We start from the raw sequence: 14,533 nt of genomic DNA on the forward strand, positions 1-14,533 counted from the left end.
CACGGTGCACAAACGCCTTAACCCTTAGGTAGCCAAGCACCACAAGATCATTATTCACCCACAAGAACTTTTCTTGCCAGTTCTTCTTGGACTTTTGTTCGTGAATAAGGGTAGAGACTCCCCGCCAGCGAGAAAGGGTTCGGGTCCAAGATTGAGTGGAAGTGTTGAAGAAGTGCTTGAATGCCTAAACATTTAGTTGACGACCTAGAGCGCGACAGAGGAGCTCGAAACCTACTATCTTGTTTATAGGAATGGGACTCAACTCCCTCACTGAAAACCCATATTCATGGATGATCAAATTAAAGAAGTCGGTGGTAGGAAAATGAAGACCTGCCTCGAATAAGGCGATCACAATCCCAACTTTGCCCACATGCGGGCTGTAAAGTGACGCGTTAGAAAGAGGAATTTGTACGCTGTGTTCGGGAACAAACCTAAATCGGAATTGAAAAATTTTCCACTCTCCAGCAGTGAGATTTCTCCCCAGAGAGCGAGAGGAAGCCATGAAAGAGTTCGAAGGAAAAGAAGAAAAGGTTTCTTTCGAATAAGAACTTAAAGAAAGAAAGGTAGCAAGTGAAGAGGATCAACCAGGATAAATAAAGGTTTAAATACCAAAAAAGGGAAAGCGAACCTTTCCCATGATGAGGCTGATGAAGAGCGGCGATTTCGCCCTGACAACCGCATAAGCCATCAATAGCAGTTCACCACGTGCCTGGGAATAGACTAGAACAATGTTGCTACATCACGAACGCAGACGCCTATTGGTCTAAGGGACTTGTTAACGTTACGCTATACGGTCACGTTAAACTTAATGAAAACTCTTGACGGAGCGTTAACATGCTAGTACCTTGGCCGAGACCCGGTCTTGGCCCACACGATCCATCGAAGAGTTGATAACTCACTTCCCATCACAAGGAAAGAACATTCGACGTGATCTCCTCGTTCACCCACAACCAATCAGAAGGCGATGAATAGCTCAGTTGACACCCAGAACTGACGTCACTTAGCAGTTAGTTAGCATGGGCAAATCTCATAGTAAGAGGAGGGCGCGTCTCACACTAATCGGACTAGGTCCCCACGATTCGTTAGAAGCAGGCATAAAAGGATCTCTTCCGCCTCAAGGAAGGGATCCATCTTCTCTCTCACTGAATTTACCCTAATTCTCTCTCTCTCTCTCTCTCTCTCTCTCTCTCTCTCTCTTTCTCTCTCAGAAAACTAACTAGATCATCAGAGTGACGTCCCAGGAGAACACCCGGTCGTCCTCTAACGGTTCTTCTATGATTGTGTTCTCAAGAAAGCTCCCAAAGCAGTTACATCATCAAGCATCCAAACCCCCTTGAAGAGCATGTCACAACACATACCCACCAGTCTGTTAATTTATAAATAAAGATTTATTATAATAATGGTCGTTAGAGCTGTTTATATAAATATGAAAAAAAATCATAATATTGTCTTATCTTTTTTGTGTCAAATTTTATAAAACATTGTTTGATGCGGTAACTTCAATTTCTTGGAAAAATATTTATGGTTAGTTTAATTGATTTAATTGAAAAAAGTAAAATGAAAATTGTGAAAATTTTCATTTTAAAATTGAATTTTATTTTAATTCATTTTATGTATTAAATTATTTGATCCCTAATTACAATATTTAGGTATAACTTCGCGACCAAAATTGTTGGTTTTTCTCAAATACATATGGTAATTGGTACCACTTTATTCTCACTTTTTATACAAAAATACATAAAAATGGATATAGATTTATTAATTATCTATAATAAAGTCATAAAAATACTAAAAACTGCTTTGAAGTTTTAAGAAAATCTATTTATTTAGATTTTAGTTTATTTTAGCATTCTACAGATGCTAAAAAAACAAAAACAGAAAAAAGAAAAACAAACAAATAAAATGTCTTCTTATTTCAGACTGCAGACGTGTGGTCCACCTCTTCTTGAACTTATCATGACTCGCTTCTTTCTTATTCCCACCAATACGATGATAAGTCCCATAATGCTCCAACTACTCCTGTTGTAATCCAACATACGAATTTTATGGCTAATTTTAAAACTCCTAAATGATTTAAAGGGAAAGGTATGAACAATTTGTGAAATTCTTGAAGTCTTATCCACTATGCCCTTCTTTTAGTGTATACCATCATCCGATTTTCCATAGAGATCTCTATGAATTCAGGTATACTTGTGATTTCAATGCAAAATGTCATTAGGGGCAGTTTTACTAGGTGTCTCGGTATGGTACCGACAACACCTACTTTTTTCTGTATGTAGTGAGAAAAATTTTGATTTTTTACTTATTTTTATGTTCCTAAATGTTAATCATTCAAAGGCTTCATCAACAATGAAAAATACCAATATATTATGAAATAAAAATCCTATAGGAAGCTCTAAAACCATCCTTGTATCAAGAACTAGACCCATGCCCTCTAAAACTGAAATAAAGACAATTTTGCCAAGATTTAGGATACAATTTTATTCTTTTAACCAAAAGAGATGAAAACAAGTTAACACTTAGACAATGCTTGCCCCAACCTTGTAATATTTAACTGACATTACCTCAAAATGCCTCAACCACAAAATTGATAGTTTCGACAAGCTTAATAAATTTAAACTGTAAATATTATAGAAAATAAATTGATAAATAAAATTTAATAAATCTAAGACACTGATATAGTAAGTACCTAAGCATCTTATCTAAAACATTGTGACAACCCAAAGTATGTAACATTTTGTCCCAATGTTACAGTGTTAATTCTATAGATGATCTGATGCATACTTTTTAGTCGTTACCACATGAACACTGTATTACAAGTGTTAAAAAGTTTTTTGAGTATAGAGAAATTAATCATTATATATTCTCTTGAATCTATAAAATTAGATTTACTAAAAATAAAATGACCATTTGAAATATTACAATGTTAATGTTTCACTTTTTCTTTTTACATTTTCGGCCATTTTTACTTCTTTTTTTTTTAATTCAAATTTCTTTTAAAATTTTTTCTTAATTTTTTCACAACTTTATTATTATATATTGAAAAAACATCATAAATGGTCCCTGTGGTTACCTAAAATCTGAAGTTTAGTCCCCGTGGTTGAAAAACTTCATAGATGGTCCCTGTGTTTTCAAAACTTTTGATGTTTGGTCCTTTTTGCTAACTCCGTTAAGTTTGTCCGTTAACTGAAGGGTATTTTCGTCATTTCACAACCACAGGGACCATTTATGATGTTTTCTCGTATTTTTTAAAAAGAAAAAAATTAAACATAATTAAATATATAAAAGGTCTCTCTCTCTCTCTCTCTCTCTCTCTCTCTCTCTCTCTCTCTCTCTCTCTCTCTCTCTCAGACACAAATAGTAGAAACACTACAGCAAAATCAACATATTCATCTTCTCCACTCATCCCTCCTAAAAACCTTAAAATCGATAAAGAAATAAGGCATCAGAAAGATGAAATCAGTTTCCCTTTAATCTTCTCTTCTAACAATCAAAAGCAAGAAACTACATCCAACCCTAAACACCCAAATCCTAAATCAGAAACGATGATGAAGAATTTTTTGTTGTCTGTTAGCAATGATGAGAATTTTCGTATCTTGGAGGGGTAATTTCTGGATGATTTTGATGGAATTTTCACCATAAAGTACCAGAGATATCTGAAACCATGACGATTTGTTCCTCTCTGCTCTAATTACTAATAAATATGAGTGTCGTGTGTGTCCCGTTCTTGTTCCTTCTAATTCCAGACTTAAAATGGTGGTGTTTGGCGATTGTGGTGCTAGAAACCACAAGTCGCTGTCTCTACTAAGGTTTGTAGAGCCGATGCCAGTTGGCGGCGCCCTAGGCTAGGGTTTTGTCGACAATGAAAGAGATGCACACCGTCTCCGACGCCTCCTAACATCTGAATACATTTTTCTTCAGATCTATCGCCTTCAGTTTGACCAGGTTTGATATATTTCACTTGCTTGGATCGAGTTTCTTCCATTTCTATTGCTTGATATGCTGGTAGTAGTGCAAGGTGGATTTCGACGAACATTACAAATCTTCACCCACCTTCACCATGAACACAAATTGCAGGTCTGACTATGGTAGATTGGTTAGTTAAGGTCCAGTGGTTTCCGACAGAGGTGGAGAAGGACCAAATCATATATTCTTCACTTTTCTTGGAGGATCATCTTTGTTATTGGACATGCGTGAAAGGGGAGAAAGGGGCAAATCTTGGTTCTTAAACAACTTCAAATTGATATCAATGTTGATATTGAAAAACAATCCATTTTAAGTTTTCCCTTTTTCTTTTCTTGATTGACAGGTTGAATTTAGAAGGGCGGAAAAAGTAGTTGAGGAGATAAAGATGAAAGACAAAACCATGGTGTTGAGAGAGAGAGAGAGAGACCATTTATATATTTAATTATGTTTAATTTTTTTTCTTTTTTTTAAATACGAGAAAACATCATAAATGGTCCCTGTGGTGGTGAAATGACGAAAATACCCTTCAGTTAACGGACAAACTTAACGGAGTTAGCAGAAAGGACCAAACAGCAAAAGTTTTGAAAACACAGAGACCATCTATGAGGTTTTTAAACTACGGGGACTAAACTTCAGATTTTGGGTAACCACAGGGACCATTTATGATGTTTTTTCATATATATATATATATATATATATATATATATATATATATATATATATATATATATATATATTTAAAATGTGGTTTTAGAAATTAGTTTTTACAACATTGGTATATATGAAATCGTTTTATGAAATATATTTATTTTTACATGAAATGTAATATTTATATAAATAAAAAATTAAAGCTTATAAATTTTAATCATCATACAAATATATTCTATTTAATACATAAATAATTTTTGTTGTCTAAACTTTACTTAAAATATTCAAACTACAATACATAATTAAATATTTTCATTTTTTATTTTTATTTAAAAATGTTTAAAGTACAAAATCATCATTTTATTACTTTTTAACTTTTACATGATGTAATTTTTAAGATTTATCTATATTTTTCTTATACTAATATATTTATTTTTGTAAAAAAAATACAATGTGTTATCATAAAAAATACGTTATTATAGAAATAATGGTGTGGTTCTATTTTATTTAAAAAAATATAAATATATGATTTTGAGTTAAAGATAAAAATATATTTCGAATTTTGGTTTCATAATATAAGTATGGTAAATTTTATATTGGTTCAATATAAACTTTTGATATTCAATTTTAAAATTTTATTTAGTTTTATCATATTTTAAATATATTCCTTAATAAAGACATAAACCTTTCAAAGCAAAATTAAAAAAAAAGTATGTTAGCTAATAGTTAACTATGATGCTAAACATGTTAAAATCATTAACCATACGAATAATATGACATTAAATTCCATCTAATTCATTTTATTTAATGGAAAATAAATTTTAAATAAAAATAATGTCCTTAATTTCCTTTTAATTTGGGTTCATATAACATTAATTTTGTTTAATTCGGGTTCATATAACATTAATTTTGTTTAATTCATTTATAGAAATAAATAAAATATTTTTATTTTCTATTAAATAAAATGAGTTAAATAAAAGTAATATCATATTATTCATATGATTAATTATTTTAGCATGTGTAGCAGCGTAGTTAATTATTAGCTAACATTTTTTTTTTAAAAATTTTGCATTGAAAAATTTATGTCTTATTAAGAAATATATTCGAAATTTGATAAAACTAAATATTTTTTTAAAAATAAATATCAAAGTTTTGTATCGAACTAATATAAAATTTATTGTACTTATATTATAAAATCAAAACCAAAACATATAAGATAAATGAGGATAAATGTTAAAAATTACATCATGTACAAATTAAAAAGTAATAAAATGATGTCTTTATACTTTAAATTTGTTTAGATAAAAAATAAAAAACGAAAATATTTAATTACTTATTGTAGGTTGAATACTTTAGATAAAGTCTAGAAAGCAAAAAATATTTATAATATTTAAAAAATAAAAAAGTTATGAAAAAATTAAGGAAAATTTTTCAAGGAAATTTGAATTAAAAGAAGTAAACAATAGGACCGAAAATATAAAAAGAAAATGATGAGTAATTAATATTGTAATATTTCAAATGGTATTTGTGTAAAATTTCATAAATGATTCTTTAGCAAGTTTCACAAATGATAGAAATAGTTGTTATCCAAAAAAATATTTCAACTTAACGGATCCATATAATGGACATCTATGGTAAGCACCATTTGTGTGTAAGATTTGCTTCTTAGGGACCATTTTAAGAAAAAAAAGTTTCATATAAACCATTTTAGAGAAAAACGTTAAACCTAAATGATCATTTTGTGAAATTTTGTCTTAGAAATATTCAATTATATCCGGTTGGTGTAAACATTACATTCATGTATGTCGTAAAGCAGCTAATATTTTGAAGTTACTTAAGGTACAATCAACGATGTATGATACAAAATCGTTCAAAAAATATCATTCAAGTATGGTGTGTTCAAAAAACACCATCCAAGTAAAGTATTTGTACAAAAAACACAAACGAAGTACATTCTTTATTCAAATTTGACATTGTGGTAATAAGCAATTACCATTAAAAAATAAGTAAAAGAAAAAAAACAAAAGGAAATGACTCAAAGGGGTAACTATGTTTCAAAATCATTTAAAAAACATCATCCAAGTTTGGTATGTTCAAAAAACACCATCCAAGTAAACTTTTTGTACAAAAAAATCAACAAACTATATGTTTTGTTCAAATATTACCCACCGGTAAGTGGCTCTTACAGGTTAAACGATGACTTGACTTAACTATTATGACATTGCATAATAATTATTGACAAAACAATAAATGATATATTCCTCCTTGAAAAATTGATTTAGGGTTTCTTCATGAACGAATGACTTCTTCTTCTCCTATGATTGCTCTTCTTCTTCTAAAGTGATGATCTCCAACTCAAGTCTAAAACCATAAACCATAATTCTTGACTTAAGGTAAAAAAAGGCTCCTTCACCCCTGTCTCAGTAGGCCTCCCCCTTATGGCCCAAATCCATAAAAAACCCAAAAAGTCATCCAAGCCCAACTACAAGACCTCTAAGGCCCAATATGGCCCAAGAACCCCCCAACATGGCCTTAAGCCCGAAAAATAACATGCTACAATCAGGTGAGCCCGCAACCTAACTTAAACAAATCCATGCATACACCCAACATATGCTGAAGCCTTTGCGATACAAATTTCGAGCCAGTACGCCCGACGTACTCCTAGCGTACGCCCAACGTACTCGACTAGGGTCAAGAATCGCTAATATTTCGAAGGTCATAACTTCTTCAATCTAAGTTCGATTTCGTCATTCTTTATATCTACAAGAAGGAAACGAGAATCTATACACTTCTATCAACTCTACCTTGCCTTAAAACTTTTCTAACATAAAATCAAACTTCCTAAAGGCTCAAACTGATACTTAATGATATGCCTTTGGGCTCCAATAGAAACCGAACACTCGGTCCCCACAACATGTATTATCCATCACCAAATGGGCGTTACAGACACCACGACTTGTTATGAACAAATATAAATTTGAATACATCGTACACAAGTATTAGAACCATATCGCAGGAAACATGCAAAGAAATGGTACGGAACAATAAAACAACAAGGAAAGGACAAGAGACATGCCTATCTATAGACCGGATAATAAATTAAGGACCGGTCAAGACTATAAACTCTTCTAACAACGAGCAGCCTATAAATACCCCAAATACATGATATCCGAGGCAGAGTAAGGTAAGGAAAAAAAGAGATAGCATACATAACATTAAGGTAACACTAAGAATTGCAATCTAGTTTAGGCATCACAAAGCTATGTCGGGGTACAAATTAGATTGTGATTTCGTTTTTGAAGGCCATAACCCTCGGTTGGACCCGGAATGACGAAATCTAATTTAGCATTAAGGTAACACTAAGAATCGCAATCTGAAGGCCATATGGTTGTCTGATGCCTAAATTAACTCCCGTGGATATAAAGAATGATGAAATTGGACTTAGAATGAAGAAATTATGGCCTTCGAAAGATTGGCGGTTCTTGACCCTAGCCGAGTATGTCGGGTGTACGCTAGGAGTACGTCGGGCATACGTTAGGAGTACGTCAAGCGTACGCTAGGAGTACACCGGGCATACTGGCTCGACATTCGGATTGCAAATGCTTCAGCATATGTTGAGCGTATACATGGACTTGTTTAAGTTAGACCTCGTGCCCACCTGATTGTAGCATATCATTTTTTGGGCTTAAGGCTATATTGGGGGTTCTTGGACCATATTGGGTCTTAAAGGCCTTGTAGTTGGGCTTGGATTCCTTTTTGGGATTTTATGGATTTGGGCCTTAAGGGGAGGGAGGCCCATTGAGATAGGGGTAAAGGAGCCCTTTTTGCCTTAAATCAAGAATTATGGTTTTGGACTTGAGTTCGAGATCATCACTTTAGAAGAAGAAGAGCAATCATAGGAGAAGAAGAAGTCATTCGTTCATGAAGAAACCCTAAATTGATTTTTAAAGGAGGAATATATCATTTATTGTTTTGTCAATAACTATTATGCCATGTCATAATAGTTAAGTCAAGTCATCATTTAACCTGTAAGAGCCAGTTACCGGTGAGTAATATTTGAACAAAACATATAGTTTGTTGGTGTTTTTGTACAAAAAGTTTACTTGGATGGTGTTTTTTGAACATACCAAACTTGGATGGTGTTTTTTAAACGATTTTGAAACATAGTTACCCCTCTGAGTCATTTCCTCTTGTTTTTTTTTTCCTTTACTTATTTTTTACTGGTAATTGTCGATTACCACAATGTCAAATTTGAACAAAAAATGTATTTCGTTGGTGTTTTTTGTGCAAATGCTTTACTTGAATATTGTTTTTTGGACACACCAAACTTGAATGATATTTTTTAAATGATTTTAAAACATAAATACCCATATAAGCCATTTCCCCCCATTTTTTTTTTATCTTCATCATGATTTTTCTTAAGGCATATTGTTTATGAACCTATATATTATCTAAAACTTGTTCTAATCTCCCTATCTAATAAAAAAATAGTTTTATTCTCCTTTTGACATGTGTCATCTTATTAAGTCTCCTAATTAATGCATATTTTATTCTCATTTTGCCATTTGTCATCATATTATATCTCCTAATTAATACATGACATTTGTAAACCTATTAATTCTCCATTTCAAATTTCAAATTTTAAATTTCTCACTCTAATTATATTAAATTAATAACATTAGAATAAAAATTAAAATAAACTTAATACACATTATAAAGTGATATAATTTCACATATTTATTTAAATCAATGATTAAAATTTATATAACTAAAGAAATCTCTTAATTAATAATTTATTTAAAATAATTGATTAATAATTTTTAGTTTTATTTTAAAAGTTTAATTAATTGTATAACCGTGGTTCCACAGGTTATAAACTAATGACTATAAATAAAGACATTATTTTATATAGCTCTTGATATTTAATTAGCAGGTTTTCAACTCAGAATGAACATAAAACAAATTTGGAAAATAAGTGAATATCCCAAAAGTATAGAGGAACGTATAACAAAGATAAAAAGAATATATTTAAATATTATATTTAGAAATTAAATATTCTTTTATATTTTATTTTTATTTATCCTCTTATCATATCAAATATTATATATGTTGTATTTAATTATACCAAATTAATAATAATTTAAAACAGGATTTTGATACAAAAGTTAATGTAGTACATAAAATGGAACTGTTATTTATATATTTCATTTTCATTACAAACAAAATAGCATAAATATAATAAGAATACATCGAAGGGCCAAAGTTATGTTTTCCTTCAAGACAAATGGTATAATATTATTAGTGACATCATGTGGCAACGTTTTCATTCGAAGGGACAGATTAGTAATAATATCTGTTACAGTCACCCACACAAATTTTATATACTGTTTGTGTTTTTATATTATATATACATATACATATAATAGAATATTTATCTTCTTCATGTATCATAGTGTATATAAAACTACTATTTTCAAAAGGAGCTGTGGTCTTCGAATTCGATTCTTCTCTTCAATCAAGAAACGGAAGTTAGGGTTTTGTTCATTTAATTCATCTCAGTTTGCTACTTCTTTGGATTGGTTTGAGTTGACAGTTCTTCATTTACTCGATACAGGTTGGTTCAGTTTCATCAAAGTCTGTTTTTAGTATTTAAATGTTTTCCAATTTGAGGTTTCAGGACATTTTGCATCGATTCGTGTTGTTCAAATATGGATTGATTTTGTTTTACTACTTATAGTGATATTCGTGTAAGGATTTCTTCTTGCTGTCAGTATATTCTCTGCTTCGTATAAAATTTCAATGAGGAGTTGTTGGAATATCGATTGACTTTATCAAAAGTTGGAGTTTTAATTCCGGAAGTTGAATTCGGAGATTAGCATACGATGATGTTCGTTATGAGTAGATTAGGAAATTTGGATCTATTATGTGTTGCAATTTAAGGTAAGTCACTGGATTCGAGTTATCTGATTTACACGAAGTTTGAATAAATCAGGAAAAGATGATAAATATCTGAAATTCTGTTTATGTACACATCTCCTTTTTGGTTTTCTCGCCTTCAATGCTTCTTTTTCTTAAGCTTGTGTATTGGCGATTCTCTCTATGTTCCAACTTAGTTTGCCTTTATAAAAGCCATCCAAAAGCGTCAAGGTTGCGAACTCTGAACTTTCCATAAGTGCAAAGTAATAACGAACATGTATGATTGTTTTTACTTTCAGGCTCATAGTTTTCCTTTAATGGTGAAGATGTTATGCTGAAGTTTAAACTTATTGAGTTGCATATTCACTGGACTAACAAAACACCATGAATTCCTCATCCACTCAGTTTCTCAACTCAAAGAGGATGGATGTATATGAGCCTATGCATCAGTTTAGCATGTGGGGAGATTTCAAAGGCAACATCTATCAGGATGCATCTGCAGCCATGATTATAGAGATGGATGCAAAGCTAGACAACCAGGTAATTAACCATTTAAAATGTTCCTCTTTCTTGTTATCCTCATGACTTTTCTGAAGAAAAAAAAACTATGTCTAATTTCTGTTTTTAGTCAGAGGATGCTTCACACACAACAATTGGAGCTTCACATCACTTTGATCAAGAAGCAAGTAAACCAGGTGATAAGGTACAAGATATTACATATTCTTTGTTAACCAATATTTGAAGTCATGTTATTCTACTTTTAGTTACCATTTTATATATTTTTTAGTTACAGTTAATAACTAAAGTTTAATCTATAGGTTCAAAGACGACTTGCACAAAATCGTGAAGCAGCTCGTAAAAGTCGATTGAGGAAAAAGGTAGGGGAATATAAAAGAGAAATCACTTTCCTTTTCAATTTACAATTCTCAAAACTACCTTTTGTTTTAGGTTACGATGTTTAAACTTTGATCTAGTTATACAAAATTATGCATAACATTATCATTTTTGAGCATGCTTTCGTTTTAACAACTTACTAGGAACTTTGGATTTTGTTATTAGGCCTATGTTCAGCAGTTGGAAGCTAGTCGTTTGAAACTGCTTCATCTTGAACAAGAACTTGAGCAAACTAAGGCACAGGTAAGTCAACATTGACTTTTTTCATCTCTGCTTTATTTTAATATACTTATCTTTCCTTAAATTCTTTTAATCAATGATGTTTAGTTATCAAAGAATAATTTCTGCAGGCTGCTTTATTGAGTGGTGGAGTCAATGCTAATCGTCTTGGGATCCCTGGAACTACAAACTCAGGTCTATTTTCTTAAAAATCATTATTCAACACTTTTGATAAAAAAAAATTTGTAGCATTTTGACCTTTTTATCTTCTTGTGTGTCCCATATTTACAATCCTAACTTGTTTAGAGAAAGGTTATAAATCACTTATGTAACAAACAAAAGTTTTATATATTTTAAAACTGTAAAACACGAGTTTTGGTAATTGTAATGATGGCTTGATGATATTGATATCCTTCTGGGATACATAATCATTGATTTAATTATGTGTTGCTAGAATTTATCACTTCAATAGTATATGTCACTATTAAGAAAAGGGTTAAATGCAAGAAATATCAAAGTACTTTTATTTGTTTTTTATTATAGCATCCTGCTTTTATTCATGTCCTATTACACTTCTGTACTTTGAATTTTTTTTTTCCATTAATAGCATTGTTGTACAAACACAAAGTAATTGTCATTGCTATAGTTGAATAGCTTTTTCAAAGTACAGTTTCCTTTTAAGAAAATGATCTGAAAGTACAAAACTATAATTGGGTATATTTTTGATAGTACAATGCTTTAATATGACAAAAATATAAAACAATAAAAAAAAAATGAAAGTAGGATACTACAATAAGAAAATATACAAAAAGTACATTGCAATTTCATGCATATCGCCCTTGAAAATGTGTCTTTTAGTGTTTTTTATGTAGTTTTAGAAAACTAGTTAATTGATATCTAGAAAATAGAAGCCTAATACTTCTATTTAAAAGAAAGTTGAATCAAGGGATAACTTTTCATAGATTGGATAATTATTAATTACCCTTCTAGAATAGAACATTCCCACTTTTTGTAAAGATATGTGCTTTTTTAACATACATCAATTGGGTCCTATTTTTATCCTTTTTGATTTCTGAATTAGTTTTAGCTTCAATTACTATATAATACTTCTGCTATCAAATTCTTGTGAACTAAAAGCATCTTTTGTGACACGTGTAGGAATTGCTGCATTTGAGATGGAGTATGAGCAGTGGGTTGAAGAACAAAATAAAAAAACTAATGCTTTAAAGACTGGATTAAATGCACCTTTGCCTGAAACAGAGCTTGATATACTTGTTAAAGACACTTTGAACCATTATGCCAATTTATTTAACATTAAAGCAGCTGCAGCAAAAACTGATGTCTGCTATCTCATATCTGGCATGTGGAAAACATCAACTGAACGCCTTTTCTTGTGGATTGGTGGCTTTCGCCCTTCAGAGCTTCTCAAGGTAATTAATGTATTTTTCCTTCAGATTCATATTTCACTAACAAATTGACTTCAAGAATCAAGATTTCCCTTTTATTAGGCCCCGTTTGTCACACAGACATGTTGTACTTACCGTGTTTGGCATGCATTGGACTGTGACTGTGACTATGACTGATGTCGATGGGGACAAAAACTGCAACTTTTTGTCCTTGCCCAAAATGGTGGGAGAAGGAAGCACTGTCATCTCTTGTTTTGTGAAAAAGACGTAAATACCCTTCTCATCCCCGTTAAAAAAATTTACTGTGTTTGGCATGAATTGGATTTGACTGATATTGATGGGACAAAAAACTGCATCTTTTGTATGACCCAAAAAGGTGGGACATGAAAGCACTGTCATCTCTTGTCTGTGAAAAAGACGTGAATACCCTTCTTATCCTTATAAAAAAATAACTCTATAAAACTTGTCTTGTCCAATCCTGTCATGTCCCTTTATGTCATGTCCTGTGTAACAAATGCAGCCGTAAGGCTGCATTTGTTACATGGGACTGAACATTACTGGATTGGACTAGACGAGAAAGGACTGGATAATCTTTCTTGAGATATTTTTTTTACTGAGGATGAGAAGGGTATTTATGTCTTTTTTACAGACAAGAGATGACAGTGTTTCCTTGTCCCACCTTTTTGTGTGGGACAAAAAGTTGCAATTTTTTGTCCCGTCAATATCAGTAATGTCCAATGCATGCCAAACACAATATTTTTTTTAATGGGGATAAGAAGGGTATTTACGTCTTTTTCACAAAACAAGAGATGAAAGTGTTTCCTTGTCCCACCATTTTGGGTAAGGACAAAAAGTTGCAGTTTTTGTCCCATCGATATCAGTGATGTCATTGTGAGAGTCCAGGACATGTCAAACACAGTACAAGAATGTTGAGTTGAGTGGAATAACTTTTTATGGTTGAGAATTGAGAATTTAATCTTTTTGGTAGTAAAGTAGAGGATTGTATTAGATATTCGTGAGCCCTAAATGATTTCAATTTTATTATGAGTGGGGCGGTTTTAATTAGTGCTTATTCCATCAAAGCAATAAAGTTCTTTTCCACTTTCATTGTGTTAACCAACTGTTGCACCACAGTTATCAACTTACCAGTACCTATCATCATCTGAGTGCTTCTCTATTAGATATAAAATAATATCTTTGTTTCTATTTTGTAATTCACAATTCCTGGAATTGAATCTGCTTAATATTAAAAGACAAAAATACCCTGATTGTCTGTAGGTACTTGTACCACAGCTTGAGCTGTTAGACCAACAGTCTCATGATCTGTCTAACCTGATTCAAGCATGCCAGCAAGCTGAAGATTCTCTGTCACAAGGAATGGAAAAACTTCAGCAAACTTTAGCTGAAGCTGTTGCATGTGCACGTGATTTAGGAGGAGATTGTTATGAAATGTCTAATCCAATGGAGAAATTAGAAGAATTAGT

The 14,533-nt window shown here is 31.7% G+C and overlaps 1 protein-coding gene across 3 annotated transcripts in view; it reads left to right on the forward strand.

Moving 5' to 3' along the window:
• The first annotated feature begins 10,050 nt into the window (after window positions 1–10,050).
• Window positions 10,051–14,533, forward strand: part of LOC145097130 (TGACG-sequence-specific DNA-binding protein TGA-1A-like) — a 5,100-nt gene continuing 617 nt past the window's right edge. The window contains exons 1-9 of one of the 3 annotated variants that reach the window (XM_079034640.1): window positions 10,051–10,228; window positions 10,352–10,554; window positions 10,830–11,070; window positions 11,159–11,233; window positions 11,349–11,408; window positions 11,590–11,667; window positions 11,775–11,838; window positions 12,802–13,073; window positions 14,328–14,533. The exon at window positions 14,328–14,533 is cut by the window's right edge and continues 16 nt beyond it. In XM_079034640.1, coding sequence (XP_078890766.1) covers window positions 10,915–11,070; window positions 11,159–11,233; window positions 11,349–11,408; window positions 11,590–11,667; window positions 11,775–11,838; window positions 12,802–13,073; window positions 14,328–14,533 — 911 coding nt within the window. In that variant the 5' untranslated portion in view covers window positions 10,051–10,228; window positions 10,352–10,554; window positions 10,830–10,914. The remainder of the gene's footprint in view (window positions 10,229–10,351; window positions 10,555–10,829; window positions 11,071–11,158; window positions 11,234–11,348; window positions 11,409–11,589; window positions 11,668–11,774; window positions 11,839–12,801; window positions 13,074–14,327) is intronic. The other 2 variants (XM_079034639.1, XM_079034641.1) reach the window with 2 other exon arrangements.

This window comes from Lactuca serriola, chromosome 4 (assembly GCF_051521515.1).
Source record: "Lactuca serriola cultivar US96UC23 chromosome 4, Lser_US96UC23_V15, whole genome shotgun sequence".
Classification (NCBI taxonomy): Eukaryota; Viridiplantae; Streptophyta; class Magnoliopsida; order Asterales; family Asteraceae; genus Lactuca; species Lactuca serriola.